Source organism: Chelonus insularis, unplaced genomic scaffold (assembly GCF_013357705.1).
Source record: "Chelonus insularis isolate UGA/USDA-ARS -01 unplaced genomic scaffold, ASM1335770v1 scaffold_714_pilon, whole genome shotgun sequence".
Taxonomy (NCBI): Eukaryota; Metazoa; Arthropoda; class Insecta; order Hymenoptera; family Braconidae; genus Chelonus; species Chelonus insularis.
In genome coordinates, this window is record NW_023276795.1 from 1,152,291 (window position 1) to 1,175,176 (window position 22,886).

Sequence of the window (22,886 nt, forward strand, 5' to 3'; positions counted from 1 at the left end):
AGAGTATTCCTGCTTAAGACAAAGTCAAGGTACATGAGCATAATCTTGGCTAAGCAAGTACATCGCACATTATCCTTTCTGCTCGAGGAGAAGCGTCCACTTAATGGTGAACCTTGGGATGGTAATATCTCGTAATAGGAATAACGTAAACGTATGAAGGTACTGTAATGTACGTTAAGTTCAGTTTAGCGTATGCGAGGGGCTCTAGCGATGTTCGCTTCAGAATTTCACCCTCAGTGTGGTGTTCAAGCTTGAGTAGGGTGCATAATTTATCGCTTTACACCCTTGGCCATTGTTTAATGCAATACGTTACGACCTTGCTATGCATGAGAATTCTGCAAGGTTATCGCTACTTATCCGATAATCGAGGGTTGGCAGTGATGACTTTAACCAGTTGTCGTCGATTAAGTGACGATTTGTATCCCGGACGACTATCCATATCAGATTGCAGTGTCTATTATTGCCTTGATTAACAAAAATTTCATGGATCACCAGTTTTTTTCCTAACAATTTATTCTGTTATTTATAAATAACCTATGACTATATTTTTAATGATGGGAAAGATAAAATAAAATGGACGAAATATTTGCACAAACAAGTATTTTTATTATTTTGTCGTTTTTTTAATTATATTCACCTATTTATAAATAAAATTATAAAACTTAGTGGAATTAAATAAACGACTTTAATATAGAATAGAATCGGTTTTATTGTGACTAGATTACAAACGGAGTAGAATCGAATATTTGACATCATTCGATTGAAAACATGTACACATTTAGTGAATGAAGGTAGTGAAACATGTGAGCTTTCGTCTCACCATGCGACTTTGGGATATGTGGCTTTTGACGTTGATATTTGTACGATATTGGGATTCATACAAAATAGCGATCGTCTTTTCAAGTTTTTTTTTTCTTTTTATACCTTAAAGTCTATACAATTCTATTTTTTTGGATTGTGAAATTTTCGTGGCACTTTAAAGCTCTGAATCAGCTCCAAATGATACGAAGATTATTTTTATTTGTCAGGATATGATATATTATGATATATGAACAAAAGAACAAGCTTTTAAAGTGGTACGAAAATTTTTTATAATTTTTTAAATATACTGAATACCTTTCAAAACTACAAACTAATATTAATATTTATATAACGTACAATATAATCGAGATAACGATTTTGCTCATACACTGTACATGGCAGCTTCAAATCGATGAAATTATTTCACTTGATGCATGCCCAAACTTATTTAGTTATTTTTTTCTTCTACAGTTTTAGGTTTTTTTTTTGGTATTAGCTGAATAGTACATTATTTCATTAATGATTTATTATTAATAAAATGTTACAACTTTTTTGGTTAGATTAACACGTCGTATATTTAGTTTCTACTATACAGATATCTACAGAATAGTGAGTTCATGACGCGAACGATCTCTTTATCTGTCGGTTCGTCTGCGATCAGTCGTTAAACAATACTAAAAAGGCTTTTTAATGCTATTAGATATATTTTCATTCATCGCTCATATCATTATCTACGTCAAGTTGCAGTTTTTGCAAATATTCCAACAGATGTGAATTTATTATTCTATTCTTTCTATTTTTTTAAGAATTGTAATCAGACTTTATCAATTTATAACTGAAAACGTTAATAAAAAGAATATTGTAAATTTTTTATTGTAAACATTACTAAGCTCTTGTACGACAAAAAAAACGATAAAAAATTATTTTTACAATAAGGATTAATTTATTTTTATTATTTAATGATTATTTACAGTAATTGTAACTCAACGTAGAAATGTTCACTCATAAACTCAAATTATTTAACTCACAATATTGCACGAAACTTTGGTCACAGTGAATATCAGTTCTTTCTCATCATGAAATTTGCTTAATGCTTTGAATATAAAAAATGATACTAGATAAATTAAAATAAATTTTCCAAAAGACTCATTTTCAATATTCTGACTGTAATCGTGTGAGAATCGACAATAGTAGCTATAAGCTCGCGCGTTTAATTCGGTGATCACTGGCTTCGATTTTCATCCCAAGTAAGCGAAAGGGATTGAGACCCAGTAGCAATGGAATTAGTGGTCCAAGAATCAAAAAGGGAAGACCAATATCCTGCAGCTGATGTCGCAGCATGTTGCCAATAACCAGGAAGCCTTCCACTAGGTCCAGGTGGTCCAGCAGTTCCCATACCTATTCCTACACCAACTCCAATACCACTCGAGCCATTATCACTGGTAGCAGATGCACTGATGATCATTCTAGAATCGTCATTGATTTTCTGGTCCGCCGCTGCAGTTTCCTCGTCATACATGAGGTAGTGGGGTTGAGATGTAGTTGACGAGGGTGTCGATGACAACATCGGTGATGCGGCGGACCTTGGCCTGGGTCACTCAGATGATCTCAATGGATTATGTGAGTCGGTTGTAGATTGATTGGTACAGTTGGTTGACTGCGGTGTTCCAGCTACTTGATTATTCATTGAACTACCGGCAGTGGACACCGAGTGATGGGGGCTGGATGCAGCCCCCGCCTCACCTCAAACTTGAGCTCGGGCGGTGGCATTAGCATGATCAGTACTGGGAGAATGAGGATTCCCACTTCCAGTAGTTAGAGCATATTGACAGGCACTCAATCCACCTCCAGAAGAAGCTCTAGAACTCACAGGACTTATACTCCCAGCACCTGTGGCTGTAGTTCCAGTACTGAAGGAGCTAGCAGATCCATATTCGCTTGAATGTTGTTTTGCTTTTAATCTTAATGATGCAATACTACTGTTCATTACTGTACATGACTCGGGCCCAGCTGTTCGATGATGCGGAGTATAAACTGGACCATAATGATGAGGTGCTGCTGGAGCTGCATAAGGACATGCAGCTCCAGAAGCAGCAACAGGCGATCCAGCAACTCCAAGACCTGAACCCATTCCAGGTAGCATAGATGTTGCTGCTTGGCCAACTGACATTGACATTCCACCGACGTGGCTTCCTGCTACTGAAGTTGAAGTATTGAAGCAATTCACTGGTGGGACTTGAGCATGATGATGGTGATGAGAAGCTGTCGGTACAACTGTTCCTAAATGATTCACCCAAGGAAAGCTTTTACTGCTCAATGGTGAAGGAACTTTTGCTGCCCAATTATTATAAGAACTGTAAGAACTGTACATAGCATCTACATCAGCACGTCCTATAAAACTGTTGAGCCCCGCAGTGCTGAATCCAGTTTTAAAATCTGCTGCGGCAGCAGCTGCTGCTGCGTTTGCTGCATTCCTCTCACGTTTCCTCCATTTTGCTCGACGATTTTTGAACCAAACCTGTTGAAAACATTCAGTTTTAAATATTTTTTTTCTTTAAGCATAAAGTAAGGAGATAAATTTATTAAACATATTCTCTTATAACTTTTTTATTGAAATTCAAAGTATCAATCGCTTAGTCTCTATTTTTTTTTTTTTTTAAATATATTGAGAATTAAATTAATTTTATAATAGTAAGTAAAATGAAGTAATTTAACTCTAAATTTTTTAACTCATAATTATAGATGATAAAGTTTTATTGAAGATTACCCAAATAACTTCACCTGAATTTTTAGGTTATCTTGGTGTTTGTTCAAGCTGGTTGTTTGATTGAGATTTTAAAAATGATGAAATATTAAATCCAAAAAATAAGTAGTTGTAAAATATTAGAGCGATAATCGTCAACGTAACATTTATTCTAGTACACACCACTATTTTTTTCGTTTTTATAGATAGACCGATCATTGACATACAATTTAACTTCTAAAAATAAAATAATTATTATTATTCTATTTTTATTTACAATGCTGTTAAAATCTTTTTTATAGTAGTCAAACAGGAGTACTATCTTTATTGTATCATTTACAGATTTAAATTGATAGCCTTTTTTGTAAAAACAAAAGGGTCAGTTATTTAGCTCAATTCTGTTGGATAAATTGGAGAAAAAAAACGTCACTGATAATTTATATCTTGTTTATGTACTTTGTTAGATATAAAGTTTACACAGAAGTCAATTTAGATTTTCTTGAAAATGAGTTTTGATTTTCTGACAAATTGAAAATATTTTCTCTTTTTCTTGACAATTTTTTTGTATCAACCATAAATAAAAAAGGCAAGTCTCGAAAGTAATGCTTTAGATCGAAGACAAATAGGAAGAAGAACCGAGAGAATTGGAGCTGGGTCTTCCATCCTGAAATATGACAGCGTTAATTCAAGGCGGCGTGGCGGAGCGTTCGATACTATACGGAACCGACCTCGTCAGCCGTTTCCACCCTCAGTCCTTTGACCTCAGGGCTACTGGTATTCTGGTACGACTGAGTCTTCTCCTTATTCTATATCTAACTTGTGGCGAACGAACCCTCTAGTCCTGCCACCCTCTCGCAATTATATGGATGGTTGCACTTGGATACACGTCGCGCTCGCGTAACTGTAAGGCAATGAGCGATAAAAGCGACATGGATAAAGCTCTGAAAAGGGAAATAAATGGCAAAGACTTAGATAATAAAAGGAACAGAGCAAGATGACAACCATCAAAATCTTATTAAAGATAGATAGTTACTTGATCGTGGCGTGAAAATGTTAAGAGCCAGAATGGAGTCATTGAAAACATGGTAAGGAAAAAAGTAATGAAGACTAATGGTCTGATTATTATACTGTCTTTAATAACAGAACAAAGTTTCCTTTTTTTTAATGTTTTCCTGAAGTTTAATCTTCAATTTAATGGTTCTTAATTTGTTTGATATAAAAAAGTTACGGCGATTATATTTTGAGTAATGTCCTTTTTTTTAATCAATCTCTTAAAAAATATCACTGACGACTTGAAAATAAAACTAACATTCTTTATAGATTCATTAAATCGTAAATGTTGGTTTATTCTCATGAGATGAAAATTAAAAATGATTAAGATATAAATTTCACGTTTAGTAACTAAAGTATCATGTTAAAGTGAAGTAAGGAACAACTTTCTATGTTATTTTAGTATAGTAGTAAGTTGACAATGAGTATGTTTGTAAGACTTAAAAATCCGGTGGAGAAACATTGAGAGTAAGTGGACGACGAGAATGTAAGAGAGAAAGAGAGGATGAAGATGCTACCGCGGCAGGAGAATCAATAAACCCGAGGCAACGTCGAGGCTCCCACCCGACGAGGTCGTGGGTTTGTACACGCGAAGCCGCGCCCATAAACTTTAACAGCGTCGCAAAATTTCACGATGGCCGTCGCTAGGTAGTTACCCTGATGAATGAACTTTCAAATTCATGAGATACCACAGTATTGTCATTTTCAGATTTTTAAGATTGTTTTCCAGCTGTTTGACAAATTTTTTCAACCCTTCTATCCTCATTGCCTCATGATAAGAAGTCCAATAATAAATAAAGATGATTAATTAAAATTAAAAAAATATTACAGAACAATAAAAATTTAATTACTTGGCTGTAAAATGATCAATCGAATGTGCGCACGCAGTTTTTAGAACAAAACCGCTAGAACAATGGCTTCCTGAAGCGACACGCGAGCAATAAAACCTCATCAAATCACGACTCCCTCACCACATCCTAAGCTTGTGCACAGCTCAATCTATAGAAGCTTATATAACTGTAATGAGACCGTGGTCGAGCGTCTCATCAATCACTTCACCCCCAGATCTCCCTTCTCACTGGCTCAGGCCACTATTCTCTCTGTTCCACTACACCTCGGTAACTATAGATACGTTATAGATGTTGAGACTTCGTGGCCCATCAGTCGTGATCCTGCGACTTAACGTCTCTGCTGGACAATGGTTCAAGCATTGTGTTCCTCTCATCTCTATTTCTTTCCTTTACTTTTGTTGACTGTTTTATGTCGCTTTCCTGATACACTTTTATATTTATTTCCACTTGATTTTTTATAGGTCATTCTTTTTCATTCCAAGTGAGTATTTACGATTATTTAATTGACTTTTGATAATCATTGTTTGATTTAAAGTATTACTACATTTATAGAATTATTTATTAGTTAGTTTATTCGTTCTCTGAAATTGTCTGATCTGCACGCGGGTCATCTACTAGCCACATCAATTGATTTGTTACATATAATTGCTGGGTTGAAAGGTTTTTGTTAATAATTTTAGAATTATTATTTGAAGTATGTTATAAACGTTGTATCGAGTGAGTGAAGGAGAATCTTTTATTTTTTTTAAACTATTTAGGACATGGTTTTTCATTTGTCTGATTGCAGGAAGAATTCATCTACTTAAAGCCGAAAAAGTCTAGGTAATTTTCGATAAATTTTTCTGCCAATATCTATCCCCATATCTCCTATACCATTTCTACAAATATCCATATAGAGAATAAGCTAAAAAGTCTTTTCCCATTTCTCTTCTTGAAGGAAGCCATCTCAAGAATATCTCGACTCTCAGGGCGGTGCGTGTATATCGACGCATCACTCACGTTGGTGCGTATCCATGGAAGTGGTGTTTCAACCCAGCGAGGGGAAATAAAACAAAACTGGAAATAGAAAAAGCTGTGGAGTATGAGAGAGAAGAGGAAGACAATAGTTGAAGAGTGTACATAAGGGAAAGAAGACTCGATCGTTCTCGGACGGTCGTAAAGGGGAAAGAAAGGGAGTATCATGAGCAGTTGAGAGAGGGTGAAGAGAAGAACGCGGTGGCGGTAGTGCTTGCAAGAGGTGGAGGAGGATAATATTGATCCCCTCGTAGCCCCGCCCCTCCTTGCTTGGCGACGCCATCATTATATTATCCACCATCCCTCTGTCTATTCCAAACGTGTGCGCACACCTACGAAGTTCCCTCGCAAAAGCGAATTTGCTTTTTCCTTCTCCAAATGTCTCAACTCACTTTGGAAAATGTTTTCACTCTTTCCCTTCAACTCAACTTAAATTCTTTCTTTAATCAATAATCTGTAATTTTTCTTCTTCTCCACAATCCCCTAAAAAGGATGAAAGTGCACGTACGTTTACCTTCAGCACACAAGTGTCTTCGTAAAAATGTGTAAAAGTAATGGGATAGTGGAGAACGACAATATGATAAGTCCTAAAATGTACTTAAAGGATACGACGTTCGACTTCATGTAGACTTCTCTATTTTTCCGAACAAACGGTCGGCACCACTTCATTAAAAATAAATTCCGCGAAGAAGCCACCGGATATCCGTGGCTTCGCAAGGATTTTCAAGCGCAACTCCAGCCAAGTCAGTATCCATAACTCTATTCAACCCCTCTCTACATCAGAATCCTTGTTTTTTTCTCATTTCTCCTCTTGCAATACTACTCCACGTTATACGCTACATTTCTTCGTGTAAATCTACGTACTTCACCCTCGCCACAAATTTATTTTGCACCTGTATTTATATCGTGTTTTTGCCTTTGAGTCGCTATTTATTGCTGATTTCTTTACGATTTGTTTATTATCCTAATATTTTTAACAACCTACTAACTTTTGGATGGCAATAAAAATTATAAGTAGACTGAGGTAATAATTTAATGTTGAAATGATGAAAAAATAAAAGGAGCAGAAACATGAAAAAATAAGTTTAATTTTTTTTGGTGATTCTTACAATAATATATCTCTCTCATGCTTACCCCTGTCTCTACCTTTTACCGCACCGACTTCCTCTATTTCTCGTATTCTCGCGTCCCCGGAGGAATGAGCAGTTTCCAGTGGCAGCGGCGTCTCCATAAATCTCACTGTACCGTCGAGATGGATCAAGCAGAAAGCGACCACGTCTCACGGGGTCGTGCCAAGGAAACATGCAGCTGTGGTTGTGAGTACGTGTCTATCCATTTATATGTATTTATATAGATGTTGGTGTATGTACATAATATGTACTGTATATATATACATATACATATACATAGACTGGAATGAAAATGTAAGGAAGAATATGCGCAATGCGCATATACATACATCATCGACTTATACACTTGAATATGCACTGTATGTTTTGGAAAGACCATTGAAAGTAGATTCCTCGAGAATTCGTCATACTTTACTCAGGACTCGAGAAAAAATAAGATCTACATGACTAAACATACCTACAGCAGTTCATGTAATGAACGATCGACTTTCCAACTCGACAACTGCATAAAATATTCCTTCAAATTTGTATAAAGAATTTTTCCAAAGACTTCTGGATGACGAACAACACCTTATAATTATGTGCATCACGTGGGAATGATATGACAGTAAATTGAGATAAAATGCAACTCGAGAATTTATCTTTTGTGTATAAATATGCCAGTAAAGTCACTTTAAAGATTATGGTATTAAATATTCCGTATCAAACAAGAACGTAATAAATTAAAAATATCATTGAAACATTAATGAAAATATTTGAACAATTATTACTTAATGCCTGAGCTTAAAAAAAAAAGAATATCAAATAAAAATAGCAGTTGGATAAGAGAGATGTTTTCTTGATTAATTTAAAACGTAACAAAAGTGAATGAGTGCAACAAGACTTGATTAGTTCTAGTAGGTCAGGTGGCATGTTTTGGTGTGTCAGAGCGTCATTCAGACTGATCCGGAATGATCCCGGTGGATTTGGCTGCGCGACCCTTATTTGTAATTGGCCGTGAACGCCTGGCACGTGAGAATCGTCTTTGCCATCTCTATAAATGCTTTGCTTCTATATCTTCCTTCCTCTTTCACGTTACTTAATCGACTTGGAAACAAAATCGAATTATAGAAAGGGGTTTTAAATGTACGATTATTCAGCGAGCTTGAAATGCTTCTCTACTGAATGAGAATTGGAGTACCCGTGTGGAGGTATAGGTGTGCAGAGGACACAAAAATGTGAGGGCAAATGTCGTATACGTACGGAATGAAAGAGCAGTTTTATGGATTTTTTTTCACACTAGTGGTGGTAACACTCTCGGCAGTACTGCCACTACCAGTGGGATTCGGATATTCAATGTTAGCGCACCTGTATGGATATTAAATTAACACCCGTAAGCCGCAAGTATTAACAACTTTGCAAAAGATTATATGAGATTATGAGCTCAAGCGGAACACGTGATTTTTAATGCTCATTCACCCCCATCACCACCCTCACATGTTCATCGTTACTTGATAATTTATAAATAGACAAAACTATCAAAAATCCATAGTCATTGTTTTGCTTTATTTTTTTTTCAATTTTCAATGCTCCATTTTTATAGATTAAATTCCAGAGACAAAAAAGAGACCATCAGACCAACAAAAAAAATGTCTGCCTTAAAAATAGTGATACGAATTACCCAATTTATCTTTATAGCACGAAATTTAACCAATCCACATCCCTGCTCCATTTATAGTAATTTGGAATTCCCCTACAAAAGATTTCGTCGATACAAAAGTATACTTTTGTGACTTTTGACCTTGGAGTTGTCTTTATTTAATGAGTTTACACATTTTTTGGAAATGATTAACTTTAACACACACTGCAAATCCAAGTGTATTATTGTTAGGTATCTAAACGTGTTAAATATGACATCAATCATTTGATTGATATTGTAGACACTTTTTACATATTTAGGATCACATTAAAAATGATTACAATGTTAATCAAATGGTTGATGTCATATTTAACAGGTTTAAAAGTGTAACAATAGTGCACTTGAATTTACAGTGCAGTTAAAAAAAATGGATAACAAAAAAAATTCAATCAGAGATCTACATGTTGCCAGCAAGTTATCAGCTTAATTTTTTGATTATATGCAATGAGGAAAATGTAATTCAACTATTCTATGATCAATTTACCTTATTACGTTGATTTGAGCCAAAGTAATCATTGAAATGAAGTTTATCATATGGCTTATTTACGTGATTGAACTAGAATTAGAAATTTAAATGAACAGAGCGTGATTGTACGAGAGAATGAGTGGACAATCGAATGTGCACATGGTTATAAACGATAAGCAAAACGCATATACGACTGTTATAATTGATATGAATATGCAGGCGGTTTATGTGCACAATGCTCGACCGTTGACAGTCGCTAACCCGCCGAATACGGATGACAGCGGTAATCCTCACTCTCATACCGGTTTACATCCTCTGTTGGCTATATTGTGTGGCTATTTCCACATTCAACTGACCAGGAAACCCTGTGCTATGTATCCTACTCCTCTTGGTTGCCATTACGATGTTCTCGTACATTCGGTCTCTCTTGTTTCTATTCCATGCAATATAGCTGCACATGTAAGCCACAGACAAGGGTTAGAGTGAGAAAGAGACATTATGCGATGCGACGGCACCAACGTTCAGCGGTGCGCGGTGTGCGGTGCAACCATACTAATCCGCCGATGGATTTATGGTCTTAATCACCAACGGATTATCTCGGACAGCCACACCGCTCTGCCACGAACCGAAACATACGCCTGCCTCTTTGCAGATAACCACAGCGACCGAACGCCTCGACATTTTCTCCTAAATCTCTCCATGACGTTCCTATACGACCGATTTTTAACTTTTTGAAACTTTTAAAGACAATTAAAAGTATTTAAGTATTTTTATCTAATTATCTTCTCTTTATTTCTCCCAATTTTCATCATTTTTTTCATTCAATTTTATATCTACATTAAAAAAAAACCATTCCCCATCAATAGTAATGAGTTAATCCAATTTTTTGGAGTAAATAAAACAGAAATATTTTAATTTTCTATTTTTTCACTAAGAGGATTTTAAAAATCACACACAACTCAGTCCTAACAGATAGTCAACAATTAGCAATTAAATGGATAATCGATAAAAGACTTGAAAATATTTTTGAAGCAAAAAAAAAAGAAAGATATCGATAGTGGAATCACAAGTTCTCGACACCAAAGTTTTTGGTATTCGATAAATCCACTCAGTATAGCGAGAAAGTTATATACGCTTAGTGGCATAATCCGTTGAACGCAGTGGAGGTCCTCGTAACGAAAGCCACAGGGGCTCTTGGAATGAAGAACGTTCCATCGGTGTGTTACAGTTCGCGAACGAGAGTGCAGTGCCAGTAGCTAATATAATTCTCCATCCTGGTAAATGCAGACCCAAGTAACGTAGCCATACTGCTATACACCACAGGATCTCTACTGTAGGACTACAGAGTTTTGGTGCATGGTGTATAGCAGGACCTAGTATACCTTGCGTTGTGTGTGGTTCTATAAATCCATCGGGAGCTTACTCGCGTAAAGCCGCCCTATAGCTGCATCCACATAGACCTTTCTACCCTCTATCCTTTTAACTACCTTGCCTCTCTCGTTTATACATTGTTTGTAGTAGTCTACAAATATCTTTATCTTCTTTCTCGCGTAAAGATAATTTTGTAGCCGAATTCCCGACAACTTTTTCTACAAAAAAAAAACAAATTTCTACCTTTTAAATGGTATGAGTTTGTTTGGTTTCTATTTATTTAGATCAGCAGTTGTTTAAAATTATATAAAAAAATTCATAACAATCATGATTAAATAAAATAATCTACAATGCTAAAATAAAAAGCTCTTAATGAAGCTTAAATTCCTTGATAGACGATCGTATTATGCAGCTTAAAAAAATATATACATTCTTAAATTAAGCATAATTCTGAATGTAATTGAATTTAAGTAAATTATTCAATCAAAAAAGTGTAATATTTTATCTCAGGCTTTACTTTTGCATATTTTGAATATTAAAACAAAGAAATACTCATCAATTCATCGGTTAGGCTGGATCAAATCAAGAGACTGGCAACTGCTGCCAGAAAAATACTTGTGAGGAAACGAGATGTTGATTTTGGAAACTGATATGCTTCAATGCCGGCACTGTGCCAACAACTTGACGACTTTCTGTTACTATCATCCAAGTGTCTAAAGGATATTAAACATAAAAAACACACCGGGAATTCTTGATTGATTCTAAGATGAATTAATCTTGATGTTCAACATATAAAGAGCAATTCATAATTTTGATATATTCGCTAGGAATAAGCTTATAATAAAAGTCCTCAAATGCAGTCAAGTGTTTGTATGATTAATAAATGCTGACGTTATCACTAACAGAATGGCGTTCGCTTGATTCCATACTACCTACTGTTTGATTATCATGATAGAGGATGATAACTATCAAGTAACGATTGGTTAAACATCATACATTATATCTCATTAGTCAAAAGCATTTCGAGTCAAAGTTATCATTTTTATTTATCAATTGATGGTTTAATGCTGCCTGATACTTTCAATTTCAATTTATTCATTGATTTGTTTTTATTTGAAAATTTTGCATGAAATGCATCTTTATTCATTGGTTTATTCTTCAAACAATAAATTTATTCATAAAAAAACAACAAAATTCCCAACTCACCCTAACGCGTGCTTCTGTCAATCCAGTCCACATTGCAATCTCTTCCCTGGTTGCCATGTCCGGGTATCGATTCCTGCTGAACGTCGATTCAAGTTCCTGAAGTTGTTGGGAGGTAAAATGTGTCCTTTGTCGTCTTTGTCTTTTATTTTTTGTACCATCCTTGTCGACTGCATCATTTACACTCACTACTCCGCCAGAAGAAACAACTTCTGATCGCATCTCGTGTTTTACTTCAGGTGTTCTAACACCTAGATAATAGAATATAAAACAAAAAAGTTGGTCAATTTGTTTAGCAGATAAAAAATGGAATATTAATAATACTCAAAATTAGCAAAGAACATTTTTGGAAAAAATATTTCTCTGGATTAATAATAAACCAAAAAAATTCATTATCGATTTAATGACTGTGTTTATATGTAAATGGCAGGTGATATAATAAGCCCTGGATTTTCAATGTCCCGTAAGTCTTTTGATAGCTTAGTCTAGCGTTACTAGTTCTCTCGATCCGATATATGACACCCACATGATTGATAGGCCCCTCCTGTCACAAACTGCCTTTATCAGCACCAGTATTTCCTGCAATACCGAAGCCAAAATCTCTTCTTGTAATGAATATATATCACACACCACTTAGTGATGTCTACTTCAGGTATTATAAAGCTGATAGTCCGTGAGTGTTTAGTTTCAATGATCACGAAAAACGACAGTCGCACTTGGAAGTTTCATCAGTAAAGTCAAGTCTTTCCAACAAAAATAGAATAACGTCACAGAAAGATATTCAGCTTGTTATTTATAGTCTTTATAACATTTACTAAATCAACTACAGAATTGTGTGATGTTTAGTAGCTTTATTGGTTATTATGTTTGGTAGCATTAGTGTGGATTAGCAGCTGAAATCGGAGTATGATTAATTAAAATGACAGTAAAAATAAATAATGTACTGTGTCCGAAACTACTTGGAGTTTGTGGTACAGTCAGAAGCTCTGTGAACGTGCCGGACTTGCTCAAGAAATTGCGAGAAGACTTAACCCTCATCCCTTGGATTATCTGGAGTGAAGTGAGATCTGTCCCAGTTGTTGTTAACCAGTAACGTATATAAGACTACAGGGATATTTCAATTTGCGGGGATTTAGAAAACGCTGCCTGAGTCTTGAACAAACAATCGAATAAATGTTGACATCAATAGATGGCACTTTGTTGTACAACATTTAAATTTCTCTTGATTGACATTCGAGGTGAACTGTTACCCTAAACAATCACAGTGATGCTAATAATGAATTACAATGATAGACAATTTTCATTTTTATGACTGTTTACCTTTACGAATGTCTGTCCTTTGATTGTTATTTGTTCGATTCCGAGGTTGTGCTGTGGAGAATCCTCCCGAGGGTGTCGAAGGAGTAGCACCTGGTGTACTTGGTGTACTACCACCTGGAGTGTGTCCACCGTGAGCTGAAAAGTCGAGTCTTGCAAGGCCTCCATTCGTTTCATCCCGGTAATCATTTAGTGCTAATACTAAAAAAATTTCTTTTTAGTAAACATTTATTTCTTTTCTAACAAATAAATAATTTATTATTAATATTCATACAAGAATTATTCTAACAATTTACTTGCTTTCGTTCTAAATGTCAACTGGAATATTTATCAAGAATCACAGTGATTTTATTTAAAAATTATCATTATTTTTTTTAATCAAAATTCATGCTGGAAAATAAAAATGAGACTGTTGAGATTGATACGTTCATTAATTTGGTGAATATTCAAGATAACTCTTAGTTGCAGAGATTCTTGAGATAAACAAATTTGAACGTCACAGTCTCTTAACTTTGTGACGTGAATACGTTTATTCAGTGTCTTTTTCTTTCTATCTCCTTGTCGTTTCTTTTACGTTCTTTTCGTAGTTCGATATGGATCACGCGGAAACAAGCGCGACGGTTGAATAAAACAGTAATGTTTTTTCTTCTGCAAAGCTATTATTCGACTAGATATATACGATGAGGGAGGCAGCTTTACGATCCATGGTCACCATATTTTCTATCGTAAAACAAAAAACGAGTCGCAGAGTTTTATGGAATGTACACGTGCCAACAGTTGAGTTGCTCGTTTCAATATTTAATGTAATAAATGCACTAAAAAAAATTTTAAATCTCTCTAGAAACTCATTTGTTTATTTTAGAGTTATTATAAACAATTAAATTCACACAATCATAACGATAATAATAGTTAATAAAATATTTATTGCTTTTATAAAAGCGATTTAATAATTGAATAATAATTCTTTCTTCATCATAAATCTTTTCATTGACGGAATTAATTATTTTTACCCTAAAAAATGTCTTTCTAGCCCAAAATATATTTTATTTTCCTTGATAAAGGTGTCATTGAATGAAATTCTATAGGATGTCGAACCTCCAGAAGCCAAGCACAGTCATAAATATCGGTGAAGGTAAAAAAATTAATAGTTGATTATTTCGTTAATAATCCAATTTAGTAAGTGGCTTACAAGCAAGACATTAATCGATGTTCTTTCAGGCGTCTCTTGGATATTTATCAAGTTGCTAGGGCTGCGACGGCGTCGAGGAAAAAAAGTTGAAGAAAGAGAAAAGTTTGTTATGAGCTGTATAGCATGTTCGAGAATAGGGCTAGAGGCGTTATAGTGACTTGAGAAGTTAATCGGTCGGGTCGTTTAGTTTAGTTTCGTTTAGTTATATTTGGTTAGCACGCGAGTCATTTGGGGGACGCGCCTCACAATTAGTCGGCACATAACTCCGTCTGATTTAGAGCGAAGACGTGAACGATGTGGGGAATCTTTGGACTTTTGTATCTATTACTGAAGTTCACTATGCACCAAAAAAAAAAAAAAAATAATTTAAATTATATTAAAAATAATTTTTTGAAAAAATGTATTTTTATTTTAGATTGTTTCCCTTTTATTCATGATAGATCAATAGTTTTATCAAAACATCTGTGTAATTCTGTGAACTTTATCAGAAAAAGTTTTCAGAGTCAGTAGATTCGTTTCTTATTTATTTGATTATCCCGTAAATACTAGTAGAACATGTTTAATGGTGTATGAATAAACCGGAAATGTGTTTTAGGTGAATAAAACTGTATTTAGATAATATAAGATGATGATAAAAATATTTTAGCAACTGAATATTTTATTTTAATGTTTACTACTTGACTTTAAATTGGTTTTGTATTTTTAAGATATTTTTGAATTATTTTTTTCTGGAATTCTCAAAACTAACCTATTAAATTAGAGAATCACATACGATTTCAGTATCACTTGAGTTGAAATTTATGAAGTGAATTCGATGAAAAAAAAGTACTAAAAGTAAAATAAAGAGGACATAAATTCACTGGCTTAGAGTTTTCGTGTGCGCTACCCCGCAGAGTTCTGAGAGGCACGAGCCTTGGGATCAGTTGACAATTGCGTTTTCTAACTACTTACAGCTCCTTTAAAGTAAGATCAAATGATGCTTTGCCATCATGCAGAATGAATAAGGGTGTAATGTCATACTAAATGATCTTTACCCTTGCTAACCAACACTCCACTTCCAACTTGTCATCAATGATATTTAAAACGTTTCAGAGAATTATTTAATATATCTGTTTTGCCATAATATGGGGATCTCTCGACTAGTGATGTTAAACATTTTTTCTTTTCTGTTAAAAATAAAATGAGTATGAATTTTTCCAGAATCATTAGTATTATTTTGAGGGTCATGACACTCATTTAGGTAACAAATCAACAGTATTGCCCCTCTCAGTTAGTTCAGGGAGTTTAGACACGTGTTTTAACACCAAAAAATATTTCACGGGCCCTAGAGAAATAGTTGACCTTCGTAGAAAAAAAATGGAGGCCCGTCTCGTACTAAAGATTTATTTAAAGATGACCTTAGTCTATAAAATGGCCCAATTATTCACTATGCTATTGAATTTCACGAGGACAGGGAAATTAATGGATAGAAAATCGGATTTCTAAATTATGGAATTTCTTGCATAACTGGCACGAGCGACTCTTTAAATTAAATGAACTTAAGTGAAATTTAGTGAAATCTAAAGACCTAGAAAAAATGACGAAGAATTTAATTTATGTTTGGAAAAAAAAGAAGATATAAATTATGACTTTTCTCTGGGTTACTTCAAGTTATTTCACTCCAAAGACAAACCATGTCATGGGTGATTTGAAGTAGGGGCTAAGGGAGATGAACGAATATCTCAGCTGCTCGGTGCGTTTTTACCCGCGGGATATATTAGCGCCCGCTAATCCTAACGGATTTTACGAACGACTGTGCACGCGAGTTTTCCTCACTCTCATTCTCAAATTGGCTTTCACTCTCGTTCATTCTGCATTCATTCTCAGTCCGTTCATGCTGCAGTGACTATCATATATGTCTGTTGTCGAGAGTATCATTAATTTTGGAGTAAAGTATCTATCTATTATTTCATTACTGACATTTATTAAACAGTTGATTTTATTTTATTTTTCCTAAAATATTGGAAGACGATTGAATGAAACTGAAGAATCATCATGAATGTATTTGTAATTGGAAAAAAATTGCACAAACGGGAAGGAATTATAATGCAATGAGAATATTTTGTGCGTCTATGAATAAAATAACACGTGACGCAAAAATTTGTGGGTGGTTAGTGGGGCGTATCGTCTCGGCAGCTCAATGACGAGGAGAGTTACAAGGGGGCGGGGGTCACTAAAACATCCCTGACAGCTGTGGTTTGTGCTAAAGTATCCCACGAAATTTTTCTCAGGCATAAAAATTCTTAGATGCAAATTTTTCATGTTGACAGTCGATAAATTATTCATCAAATAAATTACCTAAATTATTATTTTTATATTGATGTTAATATAATTGAAATGAATAGTTGACGATTACTTTATCGATTGCTTAAAATGATATTTGGAGCACAGAGGGATATTGGGTATCAAGAAAAAGAAAGTGTCATGTGGCAAATAATTACTAAGTCAAACTGTTCCTTAAGTAGAAAAGACATGAGAGGGATATGTCAGTCGTAAAGTACAGGCATGTCGTGTGAGCACCTGTGAGTTCAGAATAGAGGAGCACGCGGCTGCGAGAAAGTCAGCATGGACTCTCTTCCCTAATCTCCTAATCCTTGGCTTCCTTAGGAAGTCGTTTATTAGTCAGCCACGCTGGGCGTTATATGTTGTTTTAGAAACGACACCACTGGTTTTTGGTGACGTTTAGTAAAAGCACGTGCTTAATCATCCTAGATGTTGGATAGATGAACTCCATGGTTCCATTTTTTAGATACTGATGAATTTTATAAAAGACTTCTCAATTAACCTTATGATTACAATTCTCTTAATTTAATGCTTTCCAACTTGATATTAATTTTTAGCGGTTCATTACTTTAATTTCTGCAGCCGACGGATGGTGTCCAGCTCAATCTCTCCAGGTGAATCAACATCAAAGAATATTCCTACCTACCAAAATTATTCTTCCATCGATTCATATTTATTGAAATGAACTCTTTGAATTATTATTGAATTAATTTTGTTGTAATCCAATAAGGTAATAAATTTATTAGAGATATAAAATATTAAAGGTATGAGTTATCCGACGGTTCAACGAAGACAAAAGTTTGATAGGGTTGACTAGAATGATTCAAGTCCTACACCCTAATATGTTACAGACGATTTGGTTAGTTTCAACTTGACTCACAGAGAACGCATATGCTATCCAGAAACTTGAGATGTTATTGCGGAGAAGGGCGTTTTCAAGATTTGGAGCGAAAAATCGCGGCGATATATGGTCGGAAGTTTAGATGTGGGAGGTCGGGAAAGTTGAATATTCAACAAGAAAAAATTAAATTTTCTTCCTATTTTGATTGACTGAATTTAAAGTTATGCTATTGAATTATTTAGTCACATCATCAAAACTATTTTTATTAATTAATAAGCACACTAAATTTCAAGAAGATTATTCATTGATTAACTTCAATGGAAAAACTACTGTCTGTTAGGTATGAAGCGACGGGGCTCGACGTCTCATCTGAGATTGTAGAGATAATGGGAAGGAAATCAGTTCATTTCTATGTTGATCCCTACGGCGATCCGGGAGCCTATACTTCATTGGAGATGCTGGTTATTCGCCCGACCTCGTGATCGAAGAAAATCGAAGCGGAAAATCGAGTCCGTCCGGCAGTTTCGTCAGTCCGTCGCTACCTTCGTCGTTTCGATGGGCGTGACAAACAGGAAACCGGAAATTTCCCTATAACACTCGTGTTACATGTTTTTACTACCAAATACGAGCATTTACCACGCTTATGTAATACTTCTAGGGTGGTCTGGGTTTGCATCTGTAACCACAGTTTGTAAACATCTTAAAATTGTCTTACATTGAAAGAACTCAATAGTTCCAGTTACTAGAATAATTTTAGGCAGCTAATAATAGTCAATAAGAGATTAAATTAGAAGTGGATTAGAAAGAAATTTGTTCTAACATTCACTGTTGATTAATTAATCATTTTAATGCTCAATTAGTTTTTTATTGACATAAAACAAGATAAATAAAACAAGTAGGAAATAAAATTGATTGACATTAGGATGATATTTATCTCTAATGAATAAATGTTATTTTATCATCAGTTTTTGTGTTACTTCTGTATAGTATGAAATTTATGTAATTATTAACATATTTGTGCGGAAATAACATAATCTATCCAACTACTTTATTCTGTAGTCCCTCACTAGGAGCATTTTTATGTATTATCTAATATAAATATACAAACAATGCGTCACCAAAAAATAAATTATCTATATCACAAAAAAATAACTTGTTTGTTTTTACGTAGATAATTGAAGAATTTTTCAGTTACACATTGAATATTATTCTTTGAATTCTAAATGATATTACTTTTTTCAAATTTACTCAAAAATGTTCTTCTCATGAAATGTGTCATGATTTTGTAATTTAATTGTCAATTTACGGTAAGCAAACATGATAAGAAATTAGTGTATTAATTTTCCGGAAATGTTTTAATCAATTTTTATGAATCATTTTATGTAAGAATAAAAGGAAATTTAATGAAACAATTCTCAGGAAATTTGAAACTAATCAAAGTAAAGGATTAACAGCGACAGCTTCAGATGGCTTCTCGGATGAATTATTCTATAAGAGAGCTAGGAAAATGTGCCCCTGTTAGATTAGACAATTTCGTGGTACAGAAGAGACACATAAGGCGCGTCTTGCTCCCTGGGGAGACTTGGCTAGCCGAGCAATTTGTCAACACCATTAAGAGGAGGCACAAGGGTTGACTTTGAGGACGCATCTGCCCAATACTACTGAAGCTATCATCATCATAAAGGGGTATTGAATGACTTCGGGTTAGTATCAAAATAGGTGTCACACCGTATGGTCACCCCGTTGGCAAAATATTGGGATTCTCATTGATCCAGTAAACGAAATTTTGAAGGGTCTTTGATTGACGATTTCAAATACTATTTGTGTCAGAAGAGATTTATTGATTGACTGCTTGTAGGATAATCGTTGGTTAAATAGTTACTAAGGATAAATTGATTGATCGAAATATTATTTATAAATCGTTTTCACGATCCTAACTATTTTAAGTGACAATTATTTAATACTGATTTATTTTGACAACCAATCTATCTAATTTATTTGTCAATATTAATTAATCTGGCATTGATAAGTTTATAAAAAAAAAACTAGCAAAGATGTATGAAGATTGTAAAAATATTCACAATGATTTCTTGATTGAGTAAAAAATTCAATTAATACAAAAAATTTAGCTCTAGCCAAAGACATTGAATTTCTTGGCTCTTATCATTACTTTACGACGCCGTTGATCGCCAATGAAGCCCCAATTAATTACTAAGTGTTCACTGGCGTAATTTCAATTCATTTTGAATAAATTCTTCAAGATAACGAATTAATTTATTTAAGAAATTAATTACTGTTAATTATCTTGACATAATTGGGCTTCCTTTAAAAAAAAAAATAGAGAAAATCTAAAGCTCAATGATGTTTGACATGACATGTTACGTGATTATGATCAATATATAATAAAGACGACAGTGATTTTCTTATAAGCTTATAAGCGTGGCAAGTAAAATGAAAACGGAAATAGGTGAAATGCCATCGAAATAAGATCGAGTTTAGTCGCGATGTCGAGTTCGAGCCCTGGATAAGTCTGCCTTATCCCGATAAGCCGGTGAGTTAATGAATCACAAAACAGGTGGTGACGCCAAAGAGAACATCTTTCGTCTGCAAATTCGTATAACTGTTATATGTCCAATGCTTGAACATTTAGAAAATCTCTTAATATCTTAACATTATACTCTAAACAAGCAATCAAATTTGTTTCTCTTGTCCAACATTATATCTTTTTCTATCATCTGCAGATTTATCATCTGTAAATAATCTGCTCTTTATCCTTTGTAGATGATAATTATAATTATAATCGAATTTACGTCTTTATTACATACAAATAATTTATCAATGATAAGAAATTCATTATATTTTTTTACCATTTATTAAATTTAATAATTTTATCACAAAGTTATATGAATATTGATCTTTTCAAGAAACTGGTTTGAATTACCGATATCATAAATATTTTAATGATCTTTTTATATTTCATAAAAGTTCTGTACTCGATTCATGATCGTAGGCAATAATCATGAATGTGATATTAATTATCACCGTAACCAGAAAGTAAAGCAATGAAATATTTTTTATTTGTTCAATCATTTGACGTCAAAATAAATTTTGTTTCAAGTAGTTCCAATGAACATGTATCTATTCCGTCGGGAGACATTGTCTGCTCCGGAAACCAAACATCGTAAAAGGTAACAAAAAGATAATATAAGTTGGTCACTGATAAGCTCCTACGTCTTTAACTACGTCTCATATTATTTACCTTCTTTTAACTAATCAACTAAAATACAGGCAAACTTATAAAAAGTTTCATCATTTTAATAAAACATCAACTTACGTTTCATTTTTTCCAGTGGCTCGTGAGGGAGTTGATGACCAAGATTGCGAATCATGGATGTCTCGTGATGGGAACCGGCATGTACATCATGATGATGCATAGCACCTTGGAGATGATCACTATGGAGTCCAGCCATGGATGCTGCGTGTTGGTAATGTTGCACAGATAAACCAGTAGTTGATCCTGAAACGAGGTCCTGGAGACAGAGCTCAGTATTTCCACCGCCGCCGGCGAGTTCGAGGCTTCCCCCGCCCCCGCCGTGCTCCATGCTGTAGAAGGTTAACGTCCTGCCGACTGTGCTGTACACCTCGAGAACTCACTCTCCCTACGGAACGCTGGTGTTCTTAGAAATCACCAGCACCTTGACCTAGTGAACCGACTCTAGGGTGTCATATGTTCAGTAATTGCACGAATACACCTTCACCTTATGATGATGATGTTTAAATATCAATGCTAATGAAGCTAGGAATCCACTTAATTGACACAGAATACAATCACCACATAAATAATCAAAAATTAGTATTCTGCTTTGGTTGGAATTTCGAGTTAATACGGTGATGATTAAGATAAAGAATAATATTTTAGTAGTTAAGTAATAGAGTTTATTGATGATTCACTTAGAGCGCACTGCAGTCACAACACAAACAAAAGGATAACTGAAAATCCACTCGGGAATCAAGTAGACTTAAGTTCCCAACACCTACCCCAAGAAGTCGACATGTACACGCGTTCACTTGGGTAGCTGACGACTATTGATAATAAACCCGATAAACCGACAGCTCACTAGGTTGCGTAACGTCCAAGTTAGTTGGCAAGTAGGTTAGACCATCCCGCCAACATAAAACACGAGCACGCGTCGCACTCTCTGCTTGCTACTTGACTGTACCCATTCACTGTAGCTCTGGACGCAAGACCAGCCTCCGAGTCGACGCACAATTCTTGGACATTTACACCCGCGTGTCCACCTTATCAATTCTGATAATGACGTTAGTATGATAACTGTCCATGAGTATGTCAGCTCGGTGGTGGACTTGATTGGATTGATCCTCGTGAGAATTGGCGAGAGTTGATGAAAGGGTGAAAGACACGAGTATAGTAGGTTGATAGGTAGTCACCTAGGTGGTGTATTGGCCACACGTTGGAGACGGTAGGTGGGTCGACGAGGCTTAGCCGGTTGAGCCTTTCGGACTGCCTGTCGGCTTAAGTCTCTAAGTCGGGTAAGCCGTACGGATCTAGTGGTCTTGGCTGCTGCACTGTGCCTAGCACGCTGACTCTGTCTTGCTTGTCGACCAGCCTGCCTGACTGTCTGACTGCGCTTCTCTTGTCGCGACCCTAGACTTACTCTCCCCCCCGCGTGGACAACACGAGCTTCCAAGCTCTACGATAGCAGAGAGCGTGAGCCACCACTTGGTTTCAGCCTGCGCTCACAGTTATCCCCACCGCTTTTATCTACTTCTCCACTAGGGTGGACGGCCACTCCCACAATTACACACTCAGAGACCTCAAATCGCCACCAACCCCCACTCTCAACTCATCGCTACACACTCACTCTGTATATTTCAGATACTCTTGCTTC

General features: G+C 35.2%; 1 protein-coding gene across 1 annotated transcript; it reads right to left on the reverse strand.

Moving 5' to 3' along the window:
• Positions 1-691: 691 nt before the first annotated feature.
• Positions 692-22,640, reverse strand: Ptx1 (pituitary homeobox homolog Ptx1). Its single transcript, XM_035094757.1, has 5 exons — positions 21,311-22,640; positions 13,628-13,825; positions 12,311-12,558; positions 2,655-3,319; positions 692-2,384 (listed from the first exon to the last, which is right to left on the reverse strand). Exons 1-5 carry the CDS (start codon positions 21,576-21,578, stop codon positions 2,024-2,026), a joined length of 1,740 nt encoding a protein of 579 aa, XP_034950648.1. The 5' UTR covers positions 21,579-22,640; the 3' UTR covers positions 692-2,023.
• Between the last annotated feature and the right edge of the window lie 246 nt (positions 22,641-22,886).

Coding starts and splice junctions, on each gene's coding strand:
- Ptx1 (XM_035094757.1), bottom strand. CDS start 21,578: ATGGAGCACGGCGGGGGCGGGGGAAGCCTCGAACTCGCCGGCGGCGGT. Junction 13,826..21,310: donor GCCACTGGAAAAAATGAAAC/GTAAGTTGATGT, acceptor AAATTTTTTTAG/TATTAGCACTAAATGATTAC. Junction 2,385..2,654: donor CCTGTGAGTTCTAGAGCTTC/TTCTGGAGGTGG, acceptor ACCCAGGCCAAG/GTCCGCCGCATCACCGATGT.